This window comes from Styela clava, chromosome 12 (genome assembly GCF_964204865.1).
Source record: "Styela clava chromosome 12, kaStyClav1.hap1.2, whole genome shotgun sequence".
Classification (NCBI taxonomy): Eukaryota; Metazoa; Chordata; class Ascidiacea; order Stolidobranchia; family Styelidae; genus Styela; species Styela clava.
In genome coordinates, this window is record NC_135261.1 from 19542204 (window position 1) to 19557558 (window position 15355).

The 15355-nt window shown below is 35.2% G+C and overlaps 1 protein-coding gene across 1 annotated transcript; it reads right to left on the reverse strand.

Moving 5' to 3' along the window:
• Positions 1-832: 832 nt before the first annotated feature.
• On the reverse strand, positions 833-8385 carry LOC120330134 (SCO-spondin-like). The gene is made up of 14 exons (XM_039396975.2): positions 8233-8385; positions 7879-7999; positions 7310-7478; positions 6906-7155; positions 6342-6573; positions 4687-4905; positions 4266-4430; positions 3641-3805; positions 2855-3019; positions 2313-2432; positions 1892-2049; positions 1579-1657; positions 1418-1447; positions 833-1074 (listed from the first exon to the last, which is right to left on the reverse strand). The coding sequence occupies exons 1-14, from the start codon at positions 8302-8304 to the stop codon at positions 1016-1018; spliced, it is 2004 nt and encodes a 667-aa protein (XP_039252909.2). The 5' UTR covers positions 8305-8385; the 3' UTR covers positions 833-1015.
• Positions 8386-15355: the final 6970 nt, after the last annotated feature.

Sequence of the window (15355 nt, forward strand, 5' to 3'; positions counted from 1 at the left end):
ATCCAAACACTTTCAGAATAAGCATGAAGTTTACAGTTGTAAAGTATTTTTCCGTAGTCAATGGTCGGGGAAACGTCCATAGCGCTGGTGCGCTATCAGTCCTTGTCTATAGAAATCGCCTTCGCCCGCTATTACCCACCTGAAATGAAGCGATATGGGCATGTTTTGTCCGTTTTACGTGTTACGACACAAAGGATGTAGTGCCACATTATAAAATACTCTCATAGCACGTTTCTTGTGTCTTTTTCCCCACACCAAAAAAGAAGCTTTGTCGGTGGTACGCGGCCATAGTAAAAAACAGTGAAGTGGTACGCGGTCAGTAAAAGGTTGAGAACCACTGAGTTAAGGTATTTTATGAGTTGTGTAAACGCGGAAGTTAGATTCGTTATCTGCGGTGAATTAGAGTAGTAATATTTTCATAGTTAAAAGTCTGGGTAACAGAAAGACTAAGTGGTATTCCCCCTCTCCTACAAGTGGTGAACACCTCTTTTAAAATTTTAAACACAGCCCTCATTTTGAGGTTTGAAACCACACCTCAGGTTCCGAACTTGAATATATTTATATTAAAATATCTAGGAGGTGGCTCATATACCGGTATATAACACAGTTCTATGGGTGGTTACAAATAGTTTTATCGCTAATGGCAAAATACTAACCACCAGCTAAATTTGGAAACACCCTCCTAAAATGAAGCTGGGAGACATATTTTTAAAGATTTCGTGATATACAAATATGTTATAGGATCTTTGTCGGACCCCTGTAAGAAATCACCTGACCTCGGGGGTTTGATCGAACTCAGGTTAGGAAACACTGGTATAGAATATATCACACATAACGAATTTTACAACTTTATTAATAAAATACAACATGATATTATGAAGCATACATTTTATCCATGTTTACTTGTTATGCATATATCTATTACACGGTAAATGGCAGGGTAGGAGTGACGATGCTCTGTACTGATGAAATAATCTGCGATTTAATGCGACCGTGGTACACTCGGAATTCAAATCTAGCTTTCCTCAGATTTTGGCATTACCAAGACTGGAGATCCGATTTCTTGTGACGGGCCTGCCGAAATTAAAAAAGAACACATAAAAAATTAATATTTTGTTGTTTATGTAAAAGCAACAGTACTAACAACAAAGGAATTTTTGTGATAAAACGTGTGATATGAAAGTAATAATTTTTTTTTATCACTATAAAAAGATATATAATTTTAACATATCGTGTTATGCCAGACCATTTACACGATTTTCGCACTTCGCACCTGTAACCCATTAACATACACCACTGATATCTGTCTATCAAACCACTGTTATTGTTGTAATGTTCATGAAGTCTAAATGTTTACGGTAGCGCTTCGGATGAAGTGGAGAACGAGTAACAATGGTAATAAAAAAGTAGTACCCACCTAATAAGAGTATTCCTGTATTTTGTTGATCTGTCGATAAAAAACACCAGTTGAAGCTTTTTATATACATATATATGAAAATTTCCAAGATTGAATTAGACTAGGCGTATTTCTAGTTTTATGCTATAACAAATTCATGCCTTAGAAACTGAAATACTCACTCCTAGTAACAGAATCATAGAAGCACCATGGTAGATTTTGATATTGGTCGCTGTAGCAGCATCCTTTAGCCCAGCATTGCTGTAAATTTATAATATCGGACTGAATAATGTTTACAATGATTGTAAGCGATAAACAACACAAAGCAGTCGCGCGATAATAGCTCATTCCTCGAATATTAGTTACTACCAAAAAAATGAAATGAGGAGTTTAAAAACTTTTGCAATTATATTCCTAGCATGATATTCTTTAGCTTCAGCATAATGATATTAATATCTATATCACTTTCAAAGATATTTGTTATGGTATACATACGTCTCTCGTAATTCCCGGGAAACCACAATCTTGCCGAAATTGAGTTGAAGTAGCGTCGCAAACTTTCTGGTCCGGAGGAGTTGTTGTGATAACAGTTGGCTGCAAATTAGGGAGACTACATTCTCCGGATGTACAACTTCTGCGGTCAAAGAACGATCCTGATAGAAAAACACAAAAATCTTCTTTACAAATAGAGCCTTGAAATTGCATATGCGAGCAAACATTTGGTGACGTGAAGATCTAAGTTATAGATTCCAAATTTTAAGCACTGCATCAAAATAGAGACAAAAAATGATGAATTTATATGAAATGCACACACATATTAGCCCGTATAAAATCACAACTAGAGGACCCGCATCAAGACCTAAATGTTAAATTGATCCTGACTTGCTGCAGTTGAAACTATAGTCCAATAACATACCATTACATGTTGCTCCACCGATGCAAGCCCGATACCTTTCTTGGGTACAGCCATCTCCATTATAATTACGCTTGCAGACTCCCCACGAACTGTAATCGCCCCAAAACACTCCAGTAGGTTCTAAAATAGGCCAAGGCCATAATTGCAGTATTGTCAAATAGGCACACATGCTCAAATATTTCGTCGGCTCAATATGTCCATATAACATAGCTGTTACACTAAAGTTGTCTAGTTGTACGCTACAATATATATCACTTCTACTGCATTTTGTAGATGTAGGTTTTGTCTTAGTTAACTGTATTTATAACGGCTATGTAAATGAAATGGAACTATCTTCACAAATAATGATTAGCAATTTTAAAATCAAATCTGGGCTCCAGTGTGACATAATATGCAGAAGGCGCATTAAAAGATCGTGATGTAGCATGACAAATAAATTTTTGGTTTTTAACCCTTGATGAATTCGGTTACTTTAAGATTTAGGCAACAATATTGCTGCTATTCTCGTGGTCAATTAATTAGAAAATTACTATTTCACTTACCGGGTTGTTCTGTAATCACTTTGCAGGGTTCAATTTCACAATCAATAGTTTCAATCGTGTCTCCTTCGCATGTTCCAGTAATGCAAAAACGTGTTCTACTCTTTGTTCCAATTCCGCATGTTGTTGTACATAAAGTATACTCCCCCCAATCGCTCCACCTCGTAGCTGAAAGCAATTGATTTGTACATTCGAGATTATTTTTTATTCAAGTGAAATTACTCTTAACAAAGCTGAAATGAGCTATGAATTGAATATTTAGTCGTCAAAGAGTCATATTTGGCTGCAACAACATAAAATCCTGTGAGGATCAAAAGTTTTTATAGCTCCGACTCAGTTTGTGCTTTCTTGTTTGAATGCGAATGATTCTATTGAGCAATTCAACAATTTCACAGCTTCTGTCTTTATGATATCAAGCTTTCATTTTATCATCGAGCTATTGTTTCAATACTTCATTCATGGGTTTTAGGAATGTCAAAATAACTGTTCAAACATATTCCATTCCTCAGACGTGCGTTTTGTGCTTTAAACAAAATTCAGTTTTTGGGATGCCAATATCTTCTGTTTTGAGCTTTATTGTTGGCGGTAGTCTTATTTTTAAATCAACTAAAATTACAATTTCGGTGTTCTAGTTCACGTGAATACTTGGAAATCAGAAATACGTGTTACATGGATATTTCCGATAAACACATGTTTATCAATTCTAACAAAACGTACAACCAAATGACGCTGGGTAACGAGCAAACAAAATATGGTGAAACAAGATTATTGCATTAATATAATACTTACAAGGAGTAGCAGCAGCACATGGTGGATTGTCCAGACATGGTGCTATGTCTACTGTACGCCCAGTACATTCACCAGGCCCGTTGCATGAGCGATATCTATATTTTTGTCCAGTACCACAGGCTGTTGTACAAACACTGAAATCACCCCATTCTCCCCAATTTGCTTCTGTGAGAAATGACAGGTCAAAGTACGAATTAAACAGGTGTTTTGTTGGAAATATATCTAGCGTCGTGTGCATATTGATGGCTGGCACGCTTCGGGCCATCTGAATTATCTCACGTGGCCTTAGTCTGTTTCTGGTATTTGCAAGATGAGGCAAAATGAAAGGAAAAGCCCGAATTTAGCCTCGGTACCTTATCAAACCTATATGATTATTAAATATTATATCGAATCTAGGATAATCCCTATCAGTGCATATCTACAATTTCACGAGACGGGAGATTTTTTGTTGTTCAAATTTTCAAACTCAGACTTAAAATTACACATCATTAAATTCCTGTTAAAGAACATCAGACACCACTATAACATTCAGGCTAATGAATTTACTTTTCAGAAAAGAATCTACGTAAATAGCGCTACAAAATTCCAAGAATTCTGAGCATATACTCAATTATATATATCATACCTATTTTCTTCGGACATTCTGTTTCCTCGCATGATTGCATTTCAAAAGGTTCCCCCTCACATTTGTCGGTTTCGTCACATGCCCTGAATCGAATCTTTGTTCCCGGTCCACATGTTTCTGAACATTTACTAAAAGGACCCCATTCGCTCCACTTGGGAACTGAAACTAAAAGCAGACAAGTTACAAAAAATCCCTTATATTTGAAAATACTCATCCATCCTCACCGATGATGTGAAAAAACTTTTCTGATAAATAACTATTTTGAGCTTAAAATTAATATACTGGACTCTTCTATGAGTTCTCATTGCTTTGCACAAAAACAAATTACATGAAATTCCAACGTTCTAGCTTGGAAATTCAGCATAGGAACGCACAGCAAACATAGCAGTGTCAAGTTACAACTGCTTTACTAGCAACCTACCAGAACAAGGTGTAACAGGGCACGGCCTAGATTCTGTAAACTCTCCTGTACAGGATCCAATACATCCTCTATATCTTGATTCGGAAATTTCAATTCCACAGGCGATGTCACGACATCCGGTCCAATCTCCCCAAGGTGACCATTTACCAGCAGGCGCAGGAGAAGTTGTGGTTTCTTTTGTGATTGTTTCAGTTGTTGGAGGAGGCGTCGTAACGACCACTGCAGATAAATAAACATAAACTCTTCCAGTTTTGTTGAATCTTTGAATGGATCAAAACATGGGCGCAACAGCAATCATTACTTGTTACACAATAACACCACAATGCATAATGCCAAGTCCATTCTGCTAAAAGATATCAAATTTCCATCATGTCGTTTTTAAACGAGAATATTTATTAGAAGATCAAATCAATCGATAGTCAAAATTTGTATATTCATTTCAACAACAGTCGATGCTTTCTGTTGTGTGAGTCTTTGATACAGCAGAGTTGAGAGTATCGTAACTAAGCGCGTTTTTCTGGTTTTATGTCGCTTTAAAGATATAAGCAGGCTGGTCCATGGGACGTATTTTTGGCCCATTTCCATAGCAACTATGCCTGTCCCATCCCATACCATGGAATCCCCATTGGAATAAAATCTGATAAATATTGCTAAATTTAGGTTTAGCGTCTACTAAATAGGACGACATGTACGAAGAGACATGCAAAACAACAAAATTTCCGGACTTTGTTAAAAAAAATTCCTGACTAATATACATGTGTCCATCAGCCCCTTCACAAAGTATATTGTTAATGCTGAATATATGTTGCTCTTTATAACTAACAAGAGAGCTATGCTCAAATATATGACCCCTAAGTCCATAACGAAATGTTTTATCATCATTTCCCCGAAAATCATACGGTTTTCGTGTCCCACGTCTCCCATGGGAAATACACAATGTGTGCTGTCCCATCCCATGGGAATCCCATTTCCATGTTCAAGCCTGGATATAAGGCTTCATAAATGTTTGTAATTGTTAAGCAGTTGGTACGATTCCGATCTCTACAAAATCATACATAATATTATCATCCAACATATAAGTCTCGTATATTCAATGTTTTTGTTGCTTCAATTATGTCAGGAATAACAAAGATGAAAACAATAATCCATTGTCATAAAATTACCAAAAATTTGCTGGTCTGAAGGTTGTCAAATATTGAAAAAGCAACGTACAAACATAAACGTCCGTGCTTTGAAGTTTCAACAAAATAATAAGAGCTTGCACAAAGTTTATCATACTGCTATGAAATCGATAATGCTAGCTTTGAGGCAACATCTACAAGTTACTTTAGAGAAAAAAACTTATTTAAATTGTAAATATCAGTCAAAATTTTATTTTATGGAAATCCCGACTTTAATGCATATTATTCCCATTTTTGACAATATTACTGAATCTTAGCTTAATTCTTTCAAAATGATCCCAAAATTACAGTTATGAAATAGCTGCTCTTGTTTATCATATAGGCACTATTTTTGTACTCTCAAATGTAAAAATAGTTCATATTATTAACCAATTTTAGCCCAATTATAAACAAAGCTAGTAAATCATGACTAGTAACTTTCTTTTACCACATTAAATCATGTTCAAAGAAATGTTCAAAAACAAAAAGGTTTACCGCAACTTGGATTATCGAGACATGGCCTTGAATCTGTCATCGGTTCGTTACAGGAGAGATTATTACTTTGATCTTTGCAGCTGCATTTTCGAGCTCTGATTTGAATTGCTCTTCCACAAGTAGAAGTACATTGTCCATACGAACCCCACTCACCCAGACATGAAGATGTATCGATGGGTTTTATTTCTATTGGTTTGCCGACAACAGCAGGGCAAGGATTTCCGAAACATTTCTGAGCGAAAAGGACGTTGGACAATGTCAAACATTTTGATATTTCGTTCAATACGCTTTAACTTGTTCGAGTATAATAGCGCATAGGAAAACAAATGGATAGGATAACAAAAAAATAAAAATAAAATGTATATAACAAATTGATTTATGTTGTCCTGATAATTTAAGTAATTTATTATTATCGATGCTCCAGCATTTACGATGCACAATTCGAATGAAATATAACGACTTCAACTTGACTGTTTGAGCAAGGTACGGCGAGCATCATATATATTGGTTTAGAAAAAATGATATTTTATTGGCCAAAAAAATGTACTAGTAAATTGAGTTTACTATGCTATCGATCCTCGGACCGGGGCATCCACGTTCTTTTGAACTCGTTTTTTCCTCCTTTTCCTCGTTTTCTGTGTTTCCTCCACCAAAAAGTCCTCCCCCAAAGAGCCCACCCCCTGCGCCGCCTCCTCCCATAAGACTAGACATTAGCAAGATGTTGGAAAGGCCGCCACCACCGCCACTATCGCCGAGAAGCTGAAGGATATCAGATGGTACGCTACCTATTCCGTTTTCACCTCCAAACATGTTACTGAGTGAAAAAAAATTATAGGTTAATTGAGTGTGCAGTTTCAGTTCGCCAATTTTAAACGAATTACAAAACCTATACTCATTAAAATTAAGCTTATATCTATTGGACTATGCAAAATAAAAGTCACTGAAACACGTCACAGATTTACACGTACCCCAAACCTCCAAATAATCCACCAGATGATGAACTAGAACCGGATTTTTCTTTTTCCGGGTAAAAATAACATACACGTTGTCGGAGGCGTTCTCCCTCTCCACAAGTTACTCTACAATTGGACCACTGTCCCCAGCCTGACCACTCAAAAGTGCCTTCTCCTTCAGGTACTAAAATGGTTCAACATATATTTAATTTCCTCACATGCAATCAACAAAACAGTGCAATTAATCATAAATAGTTTTAAGTTACTTTTCGAATAATGTGTCACAGTCGCAATAATATTAATTTAGAATCAAATATTCATTTTATGTGTTTTCTTTGAACTTCTGTCAACCTGGACATTATACTTTCTTCCAAACATCAAGATATTATTGTTATTATTATGGTTCCTAAAATGTATCATTGCTCTCACAATCGTCTGAATTGATTTCTCTGTAGTCGGTTTACGCAACGATCGTGAGTAAGTCATAAGCCAAAATGCTAACCACAGAAGAATCACCTATGTGAGTCATTAAGTGATTTTTATGCAATAACTTTCTATGTAAAGCCTTACGGCTTACGACTTACGTTTTGGCTCTTCATTTTGTTGAGTAGAACCAACAACGGATCCAAGTTGCAATCCTGACTGAGGCGTAGATGTATCTTGTTGATCGCTTTGTGGGTTATTGAATAGACCTGCCAGCACGGACTGAATAAAAGAAATAACAATTTTATTGAATTGAAATCGCGATAAGTAGAATTAAATATACTCAAGCTTTGCATAATTTATATTTAATAACCCAATTGTTCAATAACCTTAAGTTTTTTTTTTGGTACCGTTGACAATATCATGTTACAAAACATGTAAAATGCAATTTGAAAATACTATAAATTTGTAGAATAAATATATAAAATAATATAAACGAGGTAATAGTAACTTACATTCAAATTACCACCATCTTGTCCATGTATTCCCACGTAAAACGTGAAGCAAATTACCATAATTTTCAACATGTTAATTTATTTTTGTCTGCTAATATACAGCAAATTCCTAAACTAAAACACCTCAAATTCGTAAAAATATATAATAATTGTTAATTTAGAATAGTGATTAAAATTTTCCTCAAAATCAATAGTTCAGTCTGTGATAAAAATGGAATCTGATATTTCGTATAACTCAAAACCATTTGCTTGTGACATATTATATCACTATTATATTGTTCTTTACACTTATTAATTATATTGATTTCTCACCATTGGCCTAGAATTCTATTTTTTTTTAAAAAGAAAATTAAATTCATATATGTCGTTAGTGTTTTCCGTTTCTACATTCCTATAACTTCAATTCCTGGTATACATATCGATAGTAACTTGACACGCTCCTTTTTATTTTAACCCGAGTTTAATCTCATAGCTTCAAAACCTCGAACTTGTGCGTAAAACGAACGAAACATTTTTACCAGAGTATGCTCCATCCTATTTATATAATATTACGAACGAAACTGACACAATTTTGCTTATATTGTGCTTTAATTAATACTACCTATCCAAACTAAATTATTGGTTTAGAATGTGGTTTATTGCATTGACATGATGCTAATACCTAAAAATTATCTGAAACACCATGTTTTGTAATTAGAATATTTGTTTTTAAATATAATCCTATCGAAACACCACTTTCTAATTTCTTTTTCTTGTAATTTGTTAATATAAGATATAAACAGCCTGAAAGACGCTTTTGTTAATCAGAAACTAGATGACTTGAACTCGGTAAGCTGAAAAGCTTTGCATGGGATAGTGACTAAATGTAGAAAATCATTCTAGCAGAGTAAATATATTATCAATTTTTGACAAATATGCTTTACATTATGTATATCTCGGGCCGATGCTTGCCCAAGCTTTGTACGAGAAACGATAATAGCGAGTATTTGCAATAACCCTGCGGGCGAAGTAGACTGTTCCGTTTCGAATTCTACATTGTAGGCATTGATTAAAAGTATATATATAGCTTTGTGGTTCATTGCCCAAATAAAATTACTTTCTGGTAATTTTCTAAAACATTGAAGCTCTGAAAACACTGTGCAGAAGGAAGTATTTTAACACAACAAAATCATCGGCAATTTGGCTAATAAGTTACTTATCGAAACGATATAAAGAATTCGCGTTCGAGCTTTAACATTTATTTTATTTCAGTAACCAAATTCCAACCCTAAAGTGCCCATGCATGAACACATTTCCGCTTAATTAATTGATTTGAAATATAAGCTCGAAAAAAATTCCTATAATTTTCACCTATAAAATGTCAGTATTATGGGCTATATGATATAGTTTATTATTTATCTATGAAACGAAATTTATTTCAAAGTAAGATATTTTCTAACTCGTAAAATTGATCATAATCTGACAATCATTTCCAATCACGTTTGGAACATTTTTGTTTATCATTTTAAGCATTCAAAGCTATCTTCATAGCTGTAAATTCTTTACATTTTGCCTGGTAGATTCAATTTCCGCAGCATCAGGCTTTATTCCTATTCTTACTATTTTTTATATTAATTTTAAACAACTGAATACTGTTGGCCAACGAACGCAATTTTCCATGTAACTAAATAGCATCTGTTTTGATGACTGAACAGCGACATTTCCGACATCGCAGGCTATCTCTTATTAATTGCTGGAGGCAAGGCTTGTTAAAATTAAACATGGAAACATAGACACTTAGATGTTATCTCGAAGTTGGATCTTTAATGAATAATAACGTTGCATTTTGTTGGAATTGGCTGTTTTGATAACTAGATTCACGATTTTTCACGTGACAAAAATAAAAACGTATTCAGTGTGTTTTTTATTATGAATGATCAAAAAATTTCAAGTCCTGGTATTATTCAATGGACAGACAAATTTTTTTCAAAATGAGAAAAGTAATTTTTACCGCAACCCGGACATTCAATACTGATGGAAATAATACCGGCAAAATTGTTGATGGATGAGGATCTCCAATAGTCTAATAATGATTAGTCTTAGCAGGGAAAGATTGAAAAAATATTTCCAGTTGCAATTTGTAAATTGTAATGTAAAATACACAGTGGTATCGCAAACGGAGTGGTCGTTTAAGTTTTTCAATCAAACACGAAACAGGAGAAAGATCAACGTTTTTGCCTAAAAATGTGTGAGACTTGATAAATAAGCAAGCACAATTAGCTGGCTACAAAATATGGTTGATGGGATTTTATAGCCATTTGAGGACAAGTTTTTATAGATCTAGCCGCTAGAATCCATGAAAACACAGTTAGAATCCATGAAAATATAGAAAGAAATGGTCACAAAAAAAGCGAAAATTGATGCTGGTACAGTCCAAATTTCAGTGTTGGAAAATATCCGGGACGAGCCAGTCAAATTTTGTATGAGAATGAATATACAGTGGAATGTGGCTAGTAGCGCGGCAATGCAAGTACTATCTCTTTATTTTGCACGTCGATATGTGCCCCGTAGGTGCGTGCTTCACTTGCGTGGCTTATAGAACTCACTTATACGCACGTGCATTGGCGGGTGCTTCTCTGAACGTACTACAGCAGCAGTGCCGAAATTCAAAAGAATACAAAATGTGGCTGTCTTTCCAATTGGCGTTAGCACTGAATTCTCTTTCTCATCGTCGAAATATTGCATTACTGCGCTTATATTTTTGGAATATTTTATATTGGGTTGTGTTTTTCTGAACGCCCCCATTCCAAAAATGTTTTCAGACATAATACTCGCATCTGCTTACGGCCAGTGTACCGCCACTGAAAAATAAATATGCCAAATGGCTTTTATATTTACTAGAACTTCTTCAGTTATGCGGAATCATTATCCAAATGCTTTTTGACCGTTCTTGACGTCCATTGCACCTGCATACTACAGCACCTATGGTTATTTTTTTGTTTTACGGATATTTGAACCAATACTAGCCCTAATCCATGGGTTTTAGCACCCGCATATAGATTGAACCCACGGATATACACATGGGTTCAAATGTACGGTCACCGAGGAAAACAGCTGACCTGAAGATTCAAGTTGGAAAATAACGTAAACAGTTTTAATTCAATGCTACAAAGAACAAAAGTACAAATAATATATTTTTGTAATCATGCGGCAAAACACTAAAATATCAATGAGAATTACCTAAGACAGATTGCTTGTAGCTAGAAATAGCAATGCCATTTAAATATAATATATCATACCACTTTGATATAACATGCGCATGCATCATGAATAATGTCGCAAACTGACAAATTTTAATGGCTGACTAAATTTCTCATGCAATATAATAAACCTCGAAACGAAATTCCGAGATATCTAAGGAAACAGAGTTGACGGATAACTTCGGTTTCCTTTAACAGGGTCACAATGACAGATCAGCAATAAATTACCAATTACGCATCAATTGAAATTTGAGCTGTCACTCAGGCCTATAGACATTGACTCAGTTTCAGGTGCCATTTGTCAGTTTTTATTTGTGAACAGTTTTAATTTTAGGTATGAATTAAATACCTCATGAAATCGTGAAAAATGCTGCTGCCATTTGTAATAGTTTTTGGATAACGGCACCTCATTAAATCAAGCTTTCCCGTTCTACACAGCTTTGAGCAAATTTTATCATAAAAAAACAAGAGAGCGATGCTCAATATACGAAGGCGGTACTAGCCGTTACGATGTCACAGAGACGTGAAAGACAGTCGTCACGGTGTCATAGAACGTATTTTCATAAATAAAAATAAAACAGAGGAATTTTAGATGGAAATATCAGATCTTATAGAAAAATGTTTATTTCCAATAGCCAAAGAATAGTTCACTGAAAAGAGATTGTCGATCTGCACATTTCTCATGTTATCCATGCTGTGGGGTACTATGGGCTATCATAGATTGGTACAGCCAGCTCTTTTCTCTTGTTATCAACGATCAGCTTTGTAAATTATAATGTATTGTGAAATAATATGCTGGGGCCGTTTGCACATTTATCATGAACTACGCACACTGGTAGTTTTATGTCTTATTGTGCGCAATCAACATGTAATTAAAGCCTTACCCCTGTATGCTGATACCGTTTCGATCACCAGCCGCTTTTTTGTACGCTTTTTAACGCATCAATTATATGAACGACAAACTGTTGTGGGGTATTATATCAGGGGATTGTGACTTTCCACATATCTGTCCAACTTCTTGGAACACATACACATATGGAACATGCTCAGGGTATCGTAAGCGATCAACTGTCCGGTTACAGGTGATTGATTGACATTTGTAGTTGTGATCATTAGAGCATGAAATTGAGCAATAACATGGTAACAATGATTAATGTGAATAAAGAGAGGAAACTAAAGAAAAATTATTAGTTCATGTTATATAGTCGATCAGCAATTCAGAGTATATTGTGAAAATACCTAGGATTGGATTTCTAATGTAGAAAACTACACTATTACAGAGATACAGTTTCACTATCAAAGAATGCTTGTAAACTAAGTAACACCATTGGAAGATTCCGAGTGCTGCAAAGCACACAGTGGGTTTTATAGTCGCTTGACGCAAGTAAATAACTATGAATCAGCAGAAAAGCACATAATATACCGCAAGAAAAACACGAACAACTGCAACTATGGTCATACGAGAAGGAGATGGCACAGTCCCGTTACAGTAGTCAGTATTCAAACATATGATATGTGTATAACACACAAAAATTCAAAGTGAGAAACAAATCTCATAGAGCCCACAGAAATTTTTGAGATAAATATTATATATATATGTAATAGACTAGCTTCAACAACAACCACTCAAATTTTTGAAGCAAAATTTTTTAAAGCAAGCAGCTGGAAGGATGTTTTTTCACAACAACAAGACGAATACCACCAACAATTTAACAAAACGGTCCACAAGTCCACATTTTCCCAGTATTTTATGATTCTCCCACATTTAGGCCTACTCGCGGTGAGTTTTCTTTCTCTTGGAAGTAGTACTTCTTAGTAAACTTTGCTTCGCTATGATACTGAGTCACCAATGACAGGATGGTCGCCATGCCGGTATATACAATGATGACTTTGCAGATTTTTGTTGGCCTTATCGCTTATACAGTAGTAATTTTCAACGGGAGGGGTGGAATTATAATTTTATAAATTACCCTCATGGCCTCGCTTCTGATCGAAGATTAAAACTATTTGAATATATGGCATTTGTTGGAACTATCGCACACGAAGCACACTGATGAATCGTTTTGTTATTATGTTGTTGTAGCATTCTGCTTCTTGGTATACTTGTTGTTGTTTTGAAAAATTAGCTTTTTCTATTGATATTGTTGTTTCCACTGAAAGGCTATTACTTTTATTTATTTCCAAAATGTCTTTAGGCTCTATGACAGTAGTTCCCAACCGGGGGCCCGTGGCCCACCAAGGAGGCCACAGAGCAGTCGCAGTGGGCCACAATACTATATGACAAATTGATTTTAATGGTATTTCGTTTGCATACTTTTCCGTCCTAAAAAAATACCATTTTCTCCGTAGTTTCATTATCTGTTAATACCTTTGTATAAATATGGCTGTACATTAAACATCTTTTTAGCATTTGGTTTGTTTTTATATACCATCAAAAGGGTAAATACACAATAAACTCTAGATAAGACTTCTTTTTTTTGGAATGGCGAAAAGGGGGCCACGGTTGTTAAAAGACTCCAGATAGGTTTCACGAGCCATAAAAGGTTGGAAACCACTACTCTAGAAAATTGATTTTAATTTAAGTTTTGTGTAATGATGTCATCATATACTAATTCAAAATTATAAATTCCGCACCATGTGGTGGTTCCGCGACCTCATTTCAGTTATCCGATGGGTGGTCAGCAAAATCGGGAGTTTTTGAATTTAAGCTAGACTACCGATACTGCAGTATACAACTTCAATTTCGCCTATGTGTCTAAATATTTGGGCATTGCTGTCTTTATCAATTCGGTAAAAATATTTGACCGACCTAGAAGCTTTTATTCGTTTCGTAATTCGTAAATTCCTTTGAATGTTAACATTTCATACAAGTTTCAAACGCAAGTTAATGAGATATATCAATAAAAACCATTTCTTTAACTAAATACAAAAGAGCAATGCTCAAATATACACGTTCATCAGAGCAAAGCAAATCTTACCTTTGACACTACCGGTATCTACGGCGCTGCTCGCCATAGCAGAGCAAGAATTTCGTTACACACCACCGACGTTCGATGAGCACGTGAGCAAAAGAACAAAAAAAATTGTGCCAGCATAAAAACAAATCCATTACGTGTCAAACAAACGGATCCCACAGTGCTATCAGAAATATTTGAAATAAATAAAAGTAATAGCCTTCTAGAACAAAAATTCATCTTTAACCACTGAAAATTTTGAAGAAATTGGTCCAGTAATCAACGAGAAAAGCGACTTTTTAAGTTTTTCACTAGGTGTCCAAAAATAATGCAAAACGATCATTATGTCCGTTGACGTGTCCAATAACTCAAATATAAAAGACTTCGATCTCGCTGGTGGCCGTAGTTCTTCTACAAAACCGTAATGCGGTCTTTTATGAAACAAAGGTTGTACAATGTACACCCTTGTCCAGATCCCACGTCTTTAGAGAATTTTCCCTCATTTACCTCAATAACTTCACAGCTGCGATGCATAAAAGCTGAAAGATAAATATACTTTTATACTACTAAATCAATTGAATTCAAGGTCAGTCGACAACTCAGCAATCGCAAAACAAACGAAACACAAGTTTGACCAAATAGAACGACACCACGTAGCCCCCCCTCCCCCCGCAAATAACGGATTTATGAAGGGGTTCAAAACAAAGTGAACTTGCTCAAAAGATTTTATAAAGTTTCGTTGAATTGCATATTCCTCGATTCTAGGATTTCTTGATTTCCCAAATTTGTGACTGAAATGCTTATGTACGCTTCTGATTTGTTTTACTGGAACTACTCCTAAAACAAACTCATGTTATCGGATATCCACATAAGAAGGTAATAATTGACCATATGTATCTTCATAAAACGTAACAACATATAACAAATATT

Coding starts and splice junctions, on each gene's coding strand:
- LOC120330134 (XM_039396975.2), bottom strand. CDS start 8,304: ATGTTGAAAATTATGGTAATTTGCTTCACGTTTTACGTGGGAATACAT. Junction 3,020..3,640: donor ATGTGCTGCTGCTACTCCTT/GTAAGTATTATA, acceptor AATTGCTTTCAG/CTACGAGGTGGAGCGATTGG. Junction 1,075..1,417: donor TACAGGAATACTCTTATTAG/GTGGGTACTACT, acceptor TAATTTCGGCAG/GCCCGTCACAAGAAATCGGA.